Source organism: Labrus mixtus, chromosome 3, assembly GCF_963584025.1.
Source record: "Labrus mixtus chromosome 3, fLabMix1.1, whole genome shotgun sequence".
Lineage (NCBI taxonomy): Eukaryota > Metazoa > Chordata > Actinopteri > Labriformes > Labridae > Labrus > Labrus mixtus.
Window position 1 is genome coordinate 17,274,723 of NC_083614.1, and position 18,503 is coordinate 17,293,225.

The 18,503-nt window shown below is 37.9% G+C and overlaps 2 protein-coding genes across 4 annotated transcripts in view; one reads left to right on the forward strand and one right to left on the reverse strand.

The window, feature by feature from the left end:
- The window catches only part of polrmt (polymerase (RNA) mitochondrial (DNA directed)), a 511,894-nt gene that overhangs the window by 92,473 nt on the left and 400,918 nt on the right, over positions 1–18,503 (forward strand). The window lies entirely within an intron of this gene.
- On the reverse strand, positions 2,397–16,867 carry bsg (basigin). Of its 2 annotated transcripts, XM_061033420.1 has the most exons (9): positions 16,637–16,867; positions 10,728–11,078; positions 9,558–9,726; positions 8,558–8,646; positions 8,289–8,425; positions 7,403–7,679; positions 4,635–4,659; positions 4,461–4,533; positions 2,397–4,281 (listed from the first exon to the last, which is right to left on the reverse strand). In XM_061033420.1, the coding sequence occupies exons 1-8, from the start codon at positions 16,698–16,700 to the stop codon at positions 4,473–4,475; spliced, it is 1,173 nt and encodes a 390-aa protein (XP_060889403.1). In that variant the 5' UTR covers positions 16,701–16,867; the 3' UTR covers positions 2,397–4,281; positions 4,461–4,472. The 2 variants fall into 2 exon arrangements, with proteins under 2 accessions (XP_060889403.1, XP_060889402.1); XM_061033419.1 differs by lacking the exon at positions 10,728–11,078 and having other exon boundaries at positions 16,637–16,865.

Genomic DNA, 18,503 nt, shown 5'->3' on the forward strand with positions numbered 1-18,503 from the left:
CAAACTTGGAAAAAGCTGACCCTTCTTTTTACACATAGACACCAAAAGAGGTAACCAAACACATCAGACTGATATCATAATTTAGGTAAGTCTTATCGCAAATGTACTTTCTTTCTTCACTGTAGAACTTTGTCGTTGTTTGCAGAAGTGTCAAGAGTGCTGAACATCTGCTCAAGTAAACCTACTGTAGGCTACTATTACATTACTAATTTTACTCAAATGCACTGTATTTATAACTGAACTGTTTTCTTTTTCTTTATTTCTGTTATTTCTAAAAGCTTCCCTGTGGACAGGTGTTTCAAATTAGCATTTTGCTAAAAACACTAAGAGTAGTGCATGTGGGGCTTGTGCATATTTAAATGTCACAGCACCAATGTTACTGAATGTCAATGTCAAATAAACAAATACATAAATAATTACAAGTAAAAGTTCTGGTGTAAGGAAATACTCAAGTAAATGTAGAAAATCGTCTTCTTAGAAACTATTAGTTAGTTAGAGTATTAGTTACTTATTTTGTTAATGTAAGAACAGCAGACATTCAATAAAAGAGGGTTCTGCTTTTCCAAACCTTCAGTCTAAATTGGGCGACCTGTGCTGTTCTGTTCATTGGTCACAGTCACTTCTTCAAACCAGCCCATCTCATTCCCAACTCATCACATAGCAATCATCTGTCATTACCCCTCTACTCAAACAGACAGTATAGTCAAGTCTGAATGTAAAGCAGGGGAATTTTCAGGTAAAAACAATGTGGCTGTATGAGACGCCCCGGGCCGTTGACGTCCTGTAAAGAGCGAGAAGTCCACAGGTGGAGGAGGTGGAGGGACTTTTACCCAGGAGACTGAGGTTAATGTCCCATGAAACCAAAATGTTATTAAAAGTCGTAAGGCACATAAGGGTAGGGCTATGTGCATCACGTGAATGTTGTCATGTCCCTTTCAAATCGAGAATTCATATGACTAGCATAACAAGGGTATATTGAAACCCCAAACATGGTCTTATTCTAAACCAAACCGAGTGCTTTTTAAAAATCCAACCAAGCTACGACCATTTCACAAACAGCTTGTGAACAAGTCACTGCATCTTTCCATTCCAAGCGTGGAGGAGAACCTGCAGTGGCCATAAAACTTGAACAAACTGTGAAATGCCTTACCTAGAGCCAGTGTTGTATTTGTCCGTTCTGGGCTACTGTAGAAAGAAGGTGGTGCAACATTTGTAGATAAAAATGTCTCATTCTGTGGTTACAAAAACCCAACTATTCTTATTCTCAGGGGATAACTAATAAAATAAGTCTCAGAAATACTATATTCCATCTCTGCCAGCAGATTCTCAAGAATATTACACACTAGACCTTTAATTCAAATTTTACTTAGAAGGCTACCTTATTTAGATTTTCAAAGTGACCAAGTAGATGACATCATGTGAAGAGTAAAGACTTGAAAATATACTCATAGTACAAGTAGCCAAAAACACTACTTAATTACAGTAATTTGACTATTATATATTTTTTGAACTTTAAAAAAAAAAAATGGTTATAAATAATTAGCTATTTGTGTAACACTACAACTCATTAGACTGCATCAAAGCTAAGTTCAGGAGTTCTTGAGTTCATAAAGTTCCATCCACTTTTTGCATGGTAATAATTATGTTAGAGAACCTCTGAGCAGTTTTTAGCTTCAGTAAAAGAAACTGACCGACATTAATATCGATGCCTCTAATTGAGAACAAATGACAAAAATGACCATTAGAGACAAGCTTGATCATTTTCTTTTACACCTATAACCACTGCAGGGCGTATAGAGGTGGGCGTCAGACAAAGTGAGTCACAGTGAGTGATTTGCAAGGTCTTTTTTTTTTTATTTATTAGAAAACTCTATTTTCACATTAAGCACAATATCCACAAAGAGATTAGCGGTACTGCTTTATCCACAGGGGGGCGCCAAAATTGATGCAAGCCACAAGTTCCTCAAAGGAGCTTTAAGGATCAGCTGACACTGAACTAATTCTTCTACCTAGTTTCTTTTGTAAGGCGAACAATCTACAAATCGTCAGCCACGTTCAGAATAAACATCAAATGTCAGATGGTAGGTTCAGATAATTTAATAACAGCTGTCAAATTATTTCTACATGTATTTGACTGTTTTCTTTTGAATAGTTATTCCTGTATACACTCAGCATTTCTTTCCAGGACTTTAAATCCGATAATGATGAAGATCTTTGCATCTACTGTATGAGGGGCCACACACAGGGCCTCTTGACCTGCTTTTCTAAACCAACCTTTGACATGCAAAACAGTTAAACATGTGACCAGACTTAAAACCAAAAATCTTTATTCAGTCTGTGCAAAGCTGTCAAACAGATGTTATTCCATACTCTGAAAGTACAACAGATTACACAAGTGTGTCTAGGTCTTTTTTATTCGTATAGAATACATCCAATCACATCAATACTCAGTTAAATGAAACATATGGCTTCTGAACGGTCTACACAGTGAAGGGAACAGAGATGGTGGTCCAACAACTGCACACACGTTTTAGCTCAGGTCACAGAGTGAGAGAGAAAGACATCTTCTCCTGTATTACATTTTAAATCTGTGAATTCTACAGAAATAACAAATGTTACATCTCTTGCATTGGTCCTTAATCATGTTTTCTTTTTTTTACTGTGCATGTGACATCAGGTAGCTAAAAGTTGCAAACAGCACTGAATGGGGACCAAGCAGGCTGCTAGCATTAGGATGTGCGTTTCTTAGTTGACAAGAAGTCAAATGTTCCAACATTTTTAATAAAAACATCTGTAAATAATTTTTCAGATTCATAAATTATACTCAAATGACTGAGAACAGCCAAAATATTGATTCTTCTGGTTTTGGATATGGTGTTTGATTTTCGTGTAAAATACTTTTGCAAAAGTTGGTGAAATATAAATGTTGGGCACACAATAGTGATTACAACAAGACAGTGAATGGCAGTGTGAGCTTAAAGCTTGGCCGAGTTACGTTCACCAAGTGTAGTTATAGTTGCCCATTTGGACTCAAGAATTAATGTAAAATTGTAGTTAAAAATATGTTTAAAAGTGTTCCACATCATTAGTTTGTGAGTCAAAATTCCTGTTTTTAACTTGAGATCAGCAAACTCTGGAGATGATCCTGACAAAATTTGAAGAGGACTGGCTCAAAGCTCTCAGATGTTTGAAAAAAATAGGAAATTGAGAAACAAAATCCCCAAATGTGCCTTTTCAGAGAAGCAGACAATCAGAGCAAAGATGCAAATAAATGAAAAATATCTGGCTTCTTTTAAAGCCACTCTGGAGATTTTAGAAAAAAAAAAAATGTGATTACTTTAACGCCAACTTTGGGGAAATGACCATCATTATATGTGCCTGAGAAGTGGGTGGAACTTTTAATCCACCTATGAAATTTTGTTAAAATCTTTGTTCAGTTTTAGTGTTAACAAGATATTTTTGCAGAAAAATGTTTAGTATAGAAAAATTATCAGAAGAGGACGATTGATTAAAAATTCCATTCGGCTGGAACAGGAAGTGGCTGTACTTGGACCCCTAAACATTTGAATAGTCAAAGGAAATAAAAGCAGGATTTAAAAGGGACAAACGCTTTTCTTCTTGAAGAACTTTAATTTCTTACGGCAACAAAAGCTAGCAGACATTGAATCTCAGTCATTTCTGCATTTAATCTTTAGTGTCACATGTACACCTTGTAAGAGGTAACGCAATGCAAAAAAGAGAAAGAAAAAAATGGTGCTAGTTAAGGCAAAGTATAAAACTCTGCTAAAGGAGGGTTTTGTTGGTGTAGATCAAACGTGTGAATTCAAGCACACTCCAGCTGTTACTAGAAGAATGGTGGTGTTTTATTATAATAATAAAAAATAGTGTCTATCATCTAAACAGAACTTTTGATTGGAGAATAAAAGCATAGTAAAGTGTGAAGTCAGTGTAGGAAGCGTCAGCATTAAAAGAAAATAAGCACAAACTAAGCATTCCTCACATGAACGGTCTAATGAGTTTACAACAAACACACACTTTGCTATAACAGCATTTACACTCATGCAATATTTGCCCCTTGATCTCAAGCAGAAATAATTCCACACTATGCTCTCTGGCTGCACAATATGGAGAATAATAGAGAAGAAAAACTAAACAAAGAGGAAATCAGTCAACTTCTTAAACATTAACACCCAAGCACAAAAAGGTTCTTCAAAGTTGCAGGGTGCACAGTATGATGTGCAACACAACAGCTGAGTCCTGGACTGCAGTCTGTGGGTCCATCTAGGAAAGACAAAAGTTGCATGAGTGAAGAATTACAAAATCTTTCACTTGTACTGGATTGTCAAGGAGTTCATCTTCTACATAGTGTTTCTTGGTGTTAATGTGAAAATATTAGAGGAGGCCAATAGTGAGCTTTTTGACTAATAATGAGAAAACTCCCCATTAGTGGTTTTACTCACCTGTTTCAGCTTCTAATTAGAATTCCTTTGCCTCACATTCTTGTCTTTGTGATTTGCATTAGAATTGCTCTTCCTTAAACACAATGAAGCAAACATGAGTTGTGTAAAAACACTAAAACAAACAAACATTCAAACATTGAGTGACGATAAAGGTACGCTGCGATCTGTACTTACAAGGGAGCAGATCCTGAGTCGTCATCTGGACAGCAGCAAATGATCAATGAAGGAGAGCAAACAAAAAAAGGGGGTCAGCTGATAGCAGGTTACATGTATGCGATTGGTGTGAGCAAAACATGCCCCCCGCCCCCTTCAACCCTCCCCAGATGATTGTAGCAAAAAGTTAGAAAATGACATCTTCTGCAACATACCAATGAGGTTATGATCAAATCAACTTAACATGAACTGAAGCATGCCCACCTGTAGCATTTCTGAATTGGATTTGTTCAACTTAAACCTTAGGGCAATTCCAAACGTAAACATTGTTTGTGTTCTATAAAAACACACATCACTAAATGTCACTTAACTCAACTGACTAAGAGACTGAAGATCTCTTAATCATTTCAAAATTGCCCTTAAATTGACATTTGTATACATTGCCCAAAGTCAACCCTATGCATCACAGAGGGCTCATGCAATACAAGCAAAAACACTGCAGTGGCTCTATTCAGATAAAAACAGTAGCATCTTCAAACTGCAGCAGCTAACACACAGCCTGGCATGTCAGGGGTTGACATTAAGCTAAATTTGCCACTGGTCCTCCGGGCCACTGGTTTTCAAAGATCACTGGCCCGACCATTGTAACCGCTGGCCCAGGGATGTTACTTTTGATGCGAAGAATAACAGTCACCAATTTAGGCTACTCTTGAACAATTCTGATGCAAGATTAAATTACAACTTTTATTTAATTAATTGAGCTCTAATTATAAAAATATTGTGTATTTTTCTTATATTTATCTGCTCATGTTTATTCACCATGCTGTTAACTGTAAGAGTCTACTTAATCTCATCGATATTAATATGAGGCTGTGATAGAGCTGGTATTTTTATGATCCCCTTTCTCTCCTTCTTTCTTCTGTGTGAGAAACTCTTCATCCTTAGATCTTTACTTTCGGAGCTCTCTTAAGGGTTAAGATGCTTTGTGAATAACTTTTATCTTTACCAGGATCTAGTCTTTAACTTTAAGGGGAAATTTAGCTGCAGCGTGTTCCAGCTCCTCCAGCTGTCTGTCACTGTGGCTGAAACTTTTTCCCGTTCTGTTTTCGTCATGCCCTGCTGTCACTCTCGACTCTTCCCGTGATTTTTTTCCTTTGAATGCTGATTTAAGCTCGGCTTTTGTCGGGATCTGATGGTTTTAAAACCATTTTACCAAACAAGTTTTTTATCAGAGAAAGCCTATGCTAAAATCTGTGTGCGAGTGTACAATTCGAGAGTAGCAAGCGCGCTCGTGGGAGGGACGCACGAGCGTGTGCACGAGCGCTTATGATACGTTGATGCTGTAGCAGTTATTAGCGCGACGTTTAAAATAAATTACTGACAAGACACTGGTATGACAGGAAAGCGCTGTGAAATTGAGCACGTGTTACAGTCTTTTTTTTTTTTTCCCAGGCACTATTTTAACTGGCCTGAGCGGGCCAGCTGAGCGTGCAGTCAGCTGGCCCGGACTCAATCAATCATTCATCCGGGCCAGCGGGCCAATTATAATGTCGAGCCCTGCATGTGTAGAGGCAGTGTTCATAGCAGAGCAAGAGCACATATTCACAAGGTAACGCAGAAGAAGGCTACCTCTGTGGTCAAACAGTGAATGAGACAATGTAAATGATGTACTGATCTGGAGAACAGGGTTTCCCTTCATTGATCATGCATAGAGTACACGATGCAGAGAGCATGCAGACAGAATGCTTAAACCTTTCACTTTTCAACCTGTCCAATTCCCTGTCAAACCGTTTCACTCGTTTGCCTCATTTGACTCTTTCATTGGCTCCGACACATGACTTCACGTAAAGGACACAAAATGGTAATTTTTTTTGCTCTGTTTGCAGGGCCAGTGAAAGAGTGACCAAATCTTTGAGCACATTCCTCTTAGAAGTGGTGACTATGAAAGCAGTTAATTCAAACTCCCATAGCTTTTTGTTTTTTCACGCCGTCATCTCAGCTCAACCACTTCAGTCTGACATGCAGTTTTTTTTCCACTTACCAAAATGCAAAATCAGCAGCGAACAAAGAAGTAAAAGTGTAAATAATAAAAAAAAATAATAGTTTCTCTCACAGATGGTTTACACAAAAGTGGAAGCTAAGACCAGATTATTATTTCAAAAAAGTTAAATCATAGCAAGGACAATAAGGGTTCATATTGATTGCGTGCAAATACAAACTATACAAAACCTTAAAAGCTTTGACTTTAGTCTCCACTTGCTAGTAGGAATCACCATTCATTACATGTGGCTACAGTTTCACATGTTTGTATCTTTTACAAGTTGAATGAATTCAGAGACATTTTTTTGTGTTCATGTAGACACAAATTCTGGCAATACACAATCAGGTTGAGAAGTTGTCAAAGATCAATGTTTGGTGAAATTTTCTGAGGCCACTTTGTTAGCCAATTTGTATTCACTTTATGATAGTTTTTTTCTCCAACCAAACTTCAGTCAATAACATTGTGAACATCGCCACTAAGCAGTGGAATTCATGGCTGTTCAAACTGAAAAAGAACACTTGGTTAAAAATGAAAGGTGAGAAAACTGTGGCTGCTGTTTGCTTCAGGTTCTGATCAAGTTAAATGCATCTGTAGCACTTTCAGTACTATAAGATTATCAGCTGGGTATGTTTTCACATTAATGGTAATCAATGATATCTTCTATTTATAAGGTAAAACAGTAGTAGTACTGAACAAGACCTTAGAGCTGATGTTGTATGTAGTGGTGCAGGTAGTGTGACATACATACCGTCATTGATCTCATCAGGCTTTCGCCTCTTCTCGTAGATGAAGATGATGGTCACCAGGATGATGACCTCGGCCACAATCCCCAAGAAGGGCCAGAGAGCAGCCAGGCGACTGCGGACACGCAGGTGGATCTTGTCGCTGCTTGTACCAAGTTCATTGGTTCCAGAGCAGACGTAGTCTCCAATATCGTTCTCCATGCTCAGGTCGTTGATGGTCAGAGTGGTCTTGTTAGGGGTGCTCTTGATCTCGTATTTGTCGGTAGTGCCGTTGATGATAGGCTGAGGGTCATGTTTAAGCAAATCGTTAGACATGGTTTGTACTTCTGCATTGAATCTTCGTCATAGCTGCCTACCCCGTCGTACTTGTGTGTTGGTGTGTCTGTGTAGCTCTGCAAAACTTTGCCTTAAAATGCTAACTATTGCTATGCTAGTTATATCGCCAGTTTCCTATTCTGCTACATTCTGTACTTGTTTACAGGAAAACATGGCAACTGAATCCAAGCGTATAATTCTGTTTGTTTCTTCTTCGTTCAAGTGTTTTTCTTTCTGCAGAATTTTGAAAATGGCAGCGATACTGTTGTTGTAAATTCTGGAAAATACAATGTTACACAGCTGACTAATCACAGGGCTTGCAGTCTGCATCGTTTAGACGGGTAGTTAAATTTTTGAGGAGGTGCACGTCAGGCTACACACGTAGGCATCTGCTAAGATATAGATTCAACGCAGAAGTATAAATCAGGCTTAAGGCACACAAAATACCTACAAACACACAAATAACTGGACAAACATTATTTGCATTTTATAAAGCATCATGATATTAAAGGTGAACTACATTTCAATTTTTAAGTTCTGTGACTCTGCAGTCAAAAGTACAAGCGAGACACATACCTTCTGGGACCCTTCTTCCTCTTTAAACCAGGTCCAGTCAGTGGGCAGTGGGTAGCCATGGCTATTACAGACCATCACACCTTTGTCATTCTCATTGGCATGCTCAGAGTGCTTGTGGGCACCTACATGAGGAAGTGCTACAGCAAAAAAAAAAAGAAAAAAGAATAATGCCACGCTCAAACTCAAAAAGTTTTGATAGTTAAAACTCTGACATTTTCAAAGGTCCCTAAAAGCAACTTTCAACATGTTATATCTATTAAAGGACTTACTTTTGACTTCAATTGTCTGCTTCACCTCTGGCTCAGTCAGGAACACACATTCATACTTTCCACCAGAGTTGTGGGTGATCTTATTCAAACTATGGAAAGAGAAAGAGAGTCAATGGTTAGAGAATCTTTTGCTGCGCTCCTTCTTCATAGAAATATGATTATATTTCTCTGTAGTCATAGCATCCTAGCATATGGCAGGTTATGACTTCTAACCAATAAAATGAATACATTTCCATTTACTTAAGTAGAAAACAGGCGAACTGTTTATTCTCATGCGCAAAATTGTATCTGCTTGTTAACGCAACAAAAAAATTCAAATTTCCTGGTAATCACAATTCCACTTTTGTTTGTTGCTGCTGTCCTGCACATTCCTGCTTGTTCTCTCTAATGGGGAATTAAGGTCATGGCAAGTGAGCACACTGCTGTGGGCGCTTATCCCTGCTGCCAAGACTACCAGCAAAGCTGCACGGCTGCACAGTCCATCTCTCTGCAAATTAAGAGCAGCGAATAACTGAATGGCGCCCCTAGCTCTGCTGCTAATGGAGGCAGCCAGCAAGGAAGGGAGCATAGTGAGAGGTGGAGGGACAACAGGCGTGCAAAGTACAAGGGAAAGGATGTTAGAGAATAAAGATGGCTATTGACTGTAGTTACAGAAGCAGAAACAGACAGCATAAGAGTCAGACTACAGAAGGGTAACTATAAAACTACAAAATAATCTCTTTCAGTCTGAGAAATTAACTATCCTTTTAAATTACTGGCGTAGCTTATTTTTCCAGCTAATAAAACATTTTAAAGCATTTCAAATCAGCTGAGCTTGATATTTTCTTGCATTGTTCATATAAAACATTCACATGCCTCTCAAAAAAACCTTTATAAGCTACTGGAACACTTTATTTTAACATTGTCCCATTCAATGTTACTTCGACAGGATGAGTGTCTTCAATGAGACAGTAACCATAAGCAGTTCTGCTCATGGCACATTATGATTGTATCTACTCACCTAAGAACGATGGATGCAGAAGCCTCAGTGGATTTGGAATCTTCAATGACTTTTCCATTGTGCACCCAGTGGGATCCCTTGATGGGAAGGTTTGACTCTGTCAAGTTGCACCTGAGGACTGCGGAGGTCTGGTTGCTGACCTCCGTAGGTTCAGTAATGATGTTTGGGGCTTAAGATAAACAGAGACGAAAGTGTAGATTTTAGACACAATAATGACATGTTTGTCAAAAAGTGTCTGACTTTTTGATTTAAATATAAACATTGTAACACAAGTATGAGGTCTAAACAAATGCACATAATTTTCTAAGAAAGGTGAAAAGAGTTCCCGGAAGGGGGAAATCTATCTCACCGATGATAGAATGAAGGGGAAAAAAGGATTTGTACTGGAAATCTAGTAGGTACAGTAGTCTCCAACAAGGTCATGGGGAAAAGATATAGTTACAGAAATACATGCAGAAGATCCAGAACAAGTCGGATATTAAATTACTGCAGTTTTGCTGCTTCAACCAGGTGACGAAGCTGACCAATTCTTTACAATAAAAATAATACTGGACCACAAGGCCAAAAGCTATCCCATGGCTGAGAAACTATTGTTTGATCATTAGTTTCTATGATCCGTGCCTACCGTGTATTTGGCTATAAGCCATAGGAATAGTCTACCAAGCGTAAACAAAGGGGCATTGCCAATGTTAGTATCAATTAAGGAAAATGCTACCAAGAAAGCAATACTACTCAGGTAAATCTGACACCCCTTTTTTTTGTTCTCCTAAAAATGTAATAGTCATATTTTGTCAATATCAAATTACTTTAATGCAAGAGCCATTTTCAAATTTCTGACCTTATGACCAGTATTATAAACAAGAACACTATCACTATCATGATGATATGTAAGCTTTGCAAAAAGAAAAAAAAAAGGCATCAGATTGAAGGCATGTTGTGTCAGGACATAAAGGAATAGGGAGCGGTCCAGCCACTCTATTTGTATTCTACTACAGGACAACTGTGGAGCTGTTGAGGAGAGGGACAGTGGATACCAGGTGAGGCAGGATAGAGAGGACACTGGACCAGGAAGCATGGGAATTGAGTGCAACAGGACCTGAATGTCCGGGACTTCACTAATGAGGAGATACCAGCCAAGTGAGTTCTCCTCATGCTTCCTGTGCCACTCACTTTCAATCACAATAATGTTTGCCTGCGAGCGGATCCACTTGATTTTTGGCGTCTTCTTCAGTTCATTGCGGTCAGGGTCGTTGGAAGCACGGCACTCATACGTGCCAGAGTCATCAAGGGTGAGGCTAGTGAGTTGAATGGTACTTGTGCCATGTGATATATATGTGGCATTTATTTGCACACGGTCATCCCGTGCCCCATCAAAGAGCTGGGTAAAGGTCTCATTGGGCTCTTCACCCACCACAAACCACCACTGCACTTCAGGGATGGGGTTCCCTATTACCTCACAATGCAGCTTTGCACTGTCATTGACCAACTTCATCTGAGACAGGGGAGACTTAATAAAGCCCGCTGAGAAAGTTTCATCATCAGCCCAGCGAAGAGATTTTAAGCAATTTTGAATGTGGTGGGTTTAAATCAAGACAGGTGATTTTATGGATCATGATAAAAGGCCGTTATGGAAAACAGACAAGCAAGAAGGAAAAAGAAAGACAAAAGAAACAAAGTTAATACAAGCAGAAATGAAATGAAAAAATATGGAAGTAAGTTTTGAAAAAATACATGATCATTCCTGGCGCTCTGGTCTGTTTCTACACAAATAATAAATGAAACATGCATCACTTTAATTGTTGATCTGTTTTAAGAATTGAGCTAAAACCAAACTACATCAACAAAGCAGACTTTATAGGAATTATACTTTTATACAAGAGTCATAATTTGAAGTTAAATTGTTTTAATTGTCGTGATGAATCATATTGCATTGCGTGATGGTCGTAAATTTTGTGCATCCTGTTCATATCAATAGCAAGTAGAATATTTGTTGCGAGTGATCCTCTGGAGTAGCTAATCTTATATAATTGGATTTCTAAGTCATGTCAGTTTACCAAATTAATCGTCTTTATATTCAAAGGCTAAAGAGCAGTTAAGCAACAACTAGTGTTTGGGCTGATGGCAAAACAAAATGTTTGATGAGACATCCCTAAGGACAGTTGAGCAACAAAAAAAAACACAAAAAAGAACAAAACAGTTAAAGTAACCAATAGCATTCCCATGAAAGACAATGAACAGAAAAGCAGATGAGGCTGAAATGAAAAACATTTAACATGACTAATCTGGTTTAAAAGCCTTTGGACATGGACCAACCAATTCTTTTAGGCTAGTGTTTACTTCTCTGCTGTGCCTACAGTCACCCAACACTGCTTAGGGTGTTAAAGTAGGAAAACAGACCATTTTTCTGAAATGATTCTGCCAATGAGTCATTCAGGCTATGCACATGACCTTAATGTAGGCGAGTAAACATGGTGAATATCATCTAAGGGGGAAATGAAAGCAACATCTCTGTTGCATTTACATGGGAATCACAGAGAAAAGAAAATTTGTATACGTGACATGTTGCCCGACTCTGTGAGAAAAAGATAATCAAATAGGAATACGTTTACAAGCTATTGATAGAAAATCAGAGCAGACCGTCTAATCCAGCTTGACTTTGTATTGATAGAAAATAAAAACATTTCTTAAAAGCAAAATCCTTTTGTGAAGGTTAACTTTCCTTCCAAGTATCACAGCTCTACACTTTGGAAGCAGGCAGGGTGGCCACTCAGTGGTGGACTGGGGGGGGGGGGGGGGTTATAAACTTAGGTGGGTCCAGGGAAGAATAACATTCTCACACTACTGGCAAAAACAAGGGAAGCTTGTTCCCCACCTTTCACTAACACAAAGCAGAACAAAACCAGGGCTGGGCCCAGGGAACCCAGCACAAAAAAACAAGCTCAAGAGTGAAATAAAAGCTAAATAAGCACAGAGTTCCAAGTATTTCTAACTGCCATCATGGCAGGCGATGTTGTATCCTAATCAATCCAGTGCACCAAGACGCACACTGCCAAACAACAAAAGAAGAAAGGTGAAAGGGGAGGAAGATAAAATGTTTTCTGGAGTGTATTGGTGTATTATTCACTATGCTGCTGTACCAACATGTCATACACAAATATCCGGATACCAATATATTGTCGATATTAATGATATTGTCCTAAAATTATAAACACCTACAGTACAAAGATCTCCAAACATGCGTTAATTCTACGGAGGGATCGTTAATTTAAGACAGTTGCAGCCAGACTGCAACAAATTCATGAACTGCACTGAAGACATGAGAGTCACACAGTAACACAAGGCTTCAGGATTAAATGTGCTGTTTTTGTTTTGGGATAATATCCTCTCCTTCCCTGTCTCTCTCCCTTTCTCTTCTCCTACACTGTCAGAGTATGATTCAAATACTAATATCATATTCAGTGCCGTCAGGTCTTGGTTACAGCGTTGTGGCGTGTGATTAAAAAGCTTCTACATGCTGACTTTTGTAGAAGTGCCAAAGAAGATTTGCTTTGTTAATAAACGGATGATAAAAACTTAAAGCCAGTTATAGTCACAAATAACATTCATACATTACACGGTCAGGATCAACAACTCATGTAACACGCCTGACATTTTACAGTTTTCTGCAGTAAAAATATAGAAAGTGAATCATGTTATCATTTGGATAATTCATAATTCAAGTTGAGAATACAATCCAGGTGAAAAAGTAAACTTCCTGTTCACCATCAGACTCGATGAGAATGAAAACACTTTAAATCAGCTAGTGAGATTTGATATCCACGCAGGAAGTACCAGATATAATTTATTAACATGATACTGTTTGATGCTGAAAATTCCCAGGGGGAGGACTACCAGACCCCCCAGGCTTAATTGAATTCAACATCTTTGCTCTAATTGTGGAAATGAACAAACTAGCTTTCATGTTGTGTTGATTCTAATTTAGAACAGGACAAATTACTCAGTATAATAAATCATTTTTAGCATGAGATTTGTTCTTGCTTTAATTAGCCTACACAATAACTAGAATTCCTAATGTTGCTTGTTAAGGTGTCGAGACGGGTACATCTGCAGATGTATGGTAGGACAAACTTAATGAATGTTGACCTCCACCGAAAACTTGAAGCACAATGAAAGGCAGAACACAGACTGAGGTTTGAACTTGTCAACTGGACCCCAGTCTCTACATGGAACCTATATCATGTAACACAGCTTCCCCACCATAACCAAAGGTCACCTTCCTGGGACATAGTTTATGAAAGTTCAAAATTAAATATAGTCAGGGCGACAGTTCCAACTATCATCGGTTTTGAAGCACATGAAGCTTGAAAGCTTCACCCCCTGTAGCTGTCTGCTCATGACATGCGTGTCAGTCCTAAGTGTCTTTAATCCTTTCAGAGAACAAAATCCAGGGTATATTCAATGTTTACATACGGTGCGAACAAGCTGAAGAGCCTGATCAATTCACAAATAAAGTCTGGAATTTAAGGAATAAATATTTAAGTTTTGATGTGAACAAAATAGAAGAGAGATTTGTTAAGCAATACATGAAAAGCAAATAAACCCAAACTATGGGAATACATGCTTTATCTTCACAGAAACTTTTTTGTATATTTTGTTCACAAAGCTGGTTGAAGATTAACAACTCAAGTTACAATTTACTCCACAAGGTCTAACAAAGACTAAAATGCTGAAACCTAAAGGAACTTTTGAAGCTCACTTAACAGGTTATATAGAAATGTTCAGAATGAGCAGGTGAAGATTGTATATTTTAACACCCTGTCGTATAGAATATGGATGTCATGGGTTCAGCATGAAGGCTGAGACATGCTTGTATCAGACAATGCTTAAATCCCATATTCAGCATGTCACGGTCAGCGTGTGGGAAACACCATCTGATAAGAGGGCAAATAACAGAGTGTAAACCAGAATTTCCCCATCAGGGATTAATAAAGTATGAAAAAAACATCTAGCTTATGCAACCTGATCTTTTAAGGGTTTTTTTGTGTCTGGAAATCTGGAGTGCACTAATCTAAACCCACTTTAATGTAATCACTCAGTTGTGGCATACCTACACAGACTTGCCATCACTAAAAGGAGGACACCAGAAACAAAACAATCATGTAACCACTGGTGCAATTGCTTAGACTGATTGCTTTCATCATACGGGGATAATTTGAGAAAGAGCTGATGGAGCCGGTCTGATCACAAAATGGTGTTCAATAACGAACTGTGTCAACATCATTTACAATATTACTGGGATTTGGCATCAAATATTTGACATGTGAAAAATATCTGTATCTGTCTGTATTCCTACCACAGATCTGCCTTTCCTCCCTTTAACGCTGATAGCCCACTTTCCACGCTGGAGTTATGATAGTAAAGAAGCAAAAACTCTAGGGATATCTAATTTTACTTCTGATCTACTCCAGAGCTAACAGTACCAAAGCAGGAAACATGAAGTGGCATGAGGGCTCTTTGACTAGTACTTAATGCTCATGCACTTTAACATTGGTAAATAGTACTGATGCAAGGACCAAAACTGATTCCAGTGCATGTGCCCTCCTTTTACTATACCTACATATTTCAGAGCGTGCAATCTTGTTTTCTTTAGGATGCTGCAATACACAGTAAAGGTACATTCATGTGTGCTTAAACGATGTTGCCCAAGTGTTTCAGTATTACAAATCACAATTAAACCTGAAATGGCATTTTTCCATGTGAATTATGCATGATGTGTTGATCGTCATTTTTAGTCATAGAAGATCATTGGGGCAGACAATATACATAAAACAGCAAAGCTCTGGAGAATCGGTATGACCACTACTCATTACCAGTCAAACATTTATGTGGCTGGCAATGTTGGGAAAAAAAATGTTTCTACTGAATACTGGTGAAATTGATGATTTATCCATCAGTAGCTGGTAAATATATTTGGATCTTGAGTCTTTCAACCCTTAATTTAAAGTTAAACACTGCTGCTATTTTAAATGATGACTTTTACACTCCAACAATGTAGGAGCATAAAAACAACTGATTCAGACATAATGTCAAAACACTGTAACGTGACAACTGACACGTCACTGGAATGAATTGATGGCGGTTTGATCTGGTCAGTAAATATCTCTAAGTTTAATACCTTAAATATCTCTCAGTTTAACATCTTACATATCTCTCAGTTTAACATCTTACATATCTCTAAGTTTAATATCTTAAATATCTCTAAGTTTAATATCTTAAATATCTCCAAGTTTAACATCTTACATATCTCTAAGTTTAATATATTTAAGTATCTCTAAGTTTAATATCTTAAATATCTCTAAGTTTAATATATTTAAGTATCTCTAAGTTTAATATCTTAAATATCTCTAAGTTTAATATATTTAAGTATCTCTAAGTTTAATATCTTAAATATCTCTAAGTTTAATATATTTAAATATCTCTAAGGGGCGGAAGCTGTCTATTCTACAGTGACTATTCAAGGCTGTGATGAAACACTTACGAAAGGACGGAAATATATTTAACCCAAAGCATAGTTCTGGAGAACTAGTCTGTGGTCGGCGTAAAGCAGAGACATTTTAATGAAAGCAAGCCTTCACTACGTTAACATGACGAGTTAGTCTGACAACATAACAACAATGTTAATACCCCACCATACGTTGTTAATTAAAGGAGCTCACATGACTTGTTACATTTGCGATCGTTTTGTTATCGACGGGTGAATATGTAAATACACTCAATGTTAAAGCTGTATTAACAAGATATTTCCGGTTAACCGTCTGAAATTTGAAAATGCAAATTAGCTAAATGAGTCGCTAGCAAAACCACAAACGAAACGCCTAAACTAGCGTTCATAACCCGAGTCTTTTCTACAAGCACTGGATAAATGAGAATACCAGTAGCTGCTGTACAATTATAAACCACACAAAGAGACAACACTGTTGTTCCGTGTAAATACCAGAAGACTTAATTTATATTATTTATGGTCGTTGTCAGAGCAAAGTCTACACATTGAACCAACATGGCTGACACCATATTCTTACCTGTGGACGCGCTAGCTTGCCAGCAGCTTAACAGAAGGGCACCGACAGCCCACAGTAATTTCATGGTCGACGATTTAGTATTTAATAACTAGTCGATTAAAAGTAACGTTAACGTATTCGGGGTAAATCTTCTTCCACCTTTACTCGCGAACTTCCAGCGAGATGTTGCGAGCCGACTGTTCCGAAGTGAAGCCGATCGAGTCGGTCGTCCTCTAGTTGCACCTCACGCACAACACGCCCTGATCGGCACGTACACATGACGTATTGTTTAGAGGCGTGGTTACGTCACATGAGTTTCGGAGCTCTCCTAACACGATTCAATATTTTCTAAAGACTACACCTATGTTATTAAATGTGTTAATGTTGAACAAACTTGGAAGGTTTGTCTCATATTCACAAGACAAGTATAACTGTCTGTATGCCACCTCAATTTAGTGTTAAAAGGAAAATAACTCTGATTTAACCAAACGTGTTACAGAAATGTCTGCAGTTTTCAAACACCAGGTTATGAGGTCTTCTTGGAAATGTTTTTTGGCCGTAAGAATCTAGGTATTTTCTCCAGTTCACTAAGACAGAACGATAATGTACTTATGCTTTCAAGTTATCAACTGGACAGAAAGAAATGCATTGTTTGAATGTAGAAAAACTCTCATTTGTGTTGTAGTGACCAAATATCATGTACATCAGAGGTGGACTTTGTTTAGAGACATCATTTCAATATGAGCAAAAATCAACATATGGTGATGTTACCTCTTGCTGTGTGGTAGTTGTTAAATGGGGACTTTTAATGGGAACAATAAAAACAACCAAAATACATTCCTGACATGTTGTGATGGAGTCCAAATAAAGTCCATCTGTGACCAGACTTTTATCCTGTTTAAATTCAGAGGTAATCATTTTAGGCTTATACTAAGACGTTCCCTATAAACTCAAACAAGCTTGAATAAATATTCAAGAAAATTTGTCAGAAAATCTAAATCCAGATATGCCATTCCGATGTTTACTAAAACAACAAGAGCACTGCTAGCCTAAGAAAAAGCTTTTTGAGTGTTTCTTATTTTGGCTTCACAAAATCTGAATACATTCAATTCCAGCTAGAAGGAATTATTCTCAATTTCAAAGGGCTTCAATTGTAGCTCTAGGCATTCAACATATATACGCTTTTTAACAGCTTGCTTTGATCCAAGGTACATAGTTATCAGGGTTTCAAATCCTGCAGTGTTAACAAAGGTAACAATAAACTGCACAAATGAATCGTGAATTTCACATTGTAAAGTCAAGATTTCAGCCATTACTGTATCAAATCGCTCACTAGCTAGACTGATGTTTCCTTACATAACAATCCCTTTAGATTAAAGGCCTTTGATCCTGAGCCCCAGAGGAGAAGAGGTACAATTTTGAGGAAATACACCCATGCTGCTAAACAATAAAAGGAAGCAGAATTGACTGGTTTCTGGGTAACACCTCACAGGCAAGCCCCCTTTTGAAAGATTTAATATAGACTCTGTTTACTATAAGCACAACAGGCCTTACTTTGAACTTACAAAACAAGCACAGAACTGTATTATGCGCTGAAATCTTTCAGCAGTGCTTGCTAATGATGTTATTGTTCCCTGGTTGATTCTGTGTTCTGAAAACATCATAAAAGGACAAATAACTTAGTCTGGGAAACAAAAACCAGCACAGCTTGTGACTTGCCTGTTCACCAACAAATGTACACCATCCTTCTTAGTTTGTTTTTTTTTCTTCAAAAATAGATAAATAAATAACCTCTTAACCTTTTCTAAAACCAAATAAGACATTTTAGAAATATTTCCTGAACTCTAGTCCCATCTAGTGTCTGATCCCAGCACTGCACTCAAAAATG

What these genes read in the sequence shown, in the direction of transcription:
- bsg (XM_061033420.1), bottom strand. Translation starts at nt 16,700, where the DNA reads ATGAAATTACTGTGGGCTGTCGGTGCCCTTCTGTTAAGCTGCTGGCAA. An exon ending in AAACATTATTGTGATTGAAA is followed by an intron (nt 9,727 to 10,727) that starts GTGAGTGGCACA and finishes GTTTATCTTAAG; the next exon opens with CCCCAAACATCATTACTGAA. An exon ending in GCCTGATGAGATCAATGACG is followed by an intron (nt 4,660 to 7,402) that starts GTATGTATGTCA and finishes GCTGCTGTCCAG; the next exon opens with ATGACGACTCAGGATCTGCT.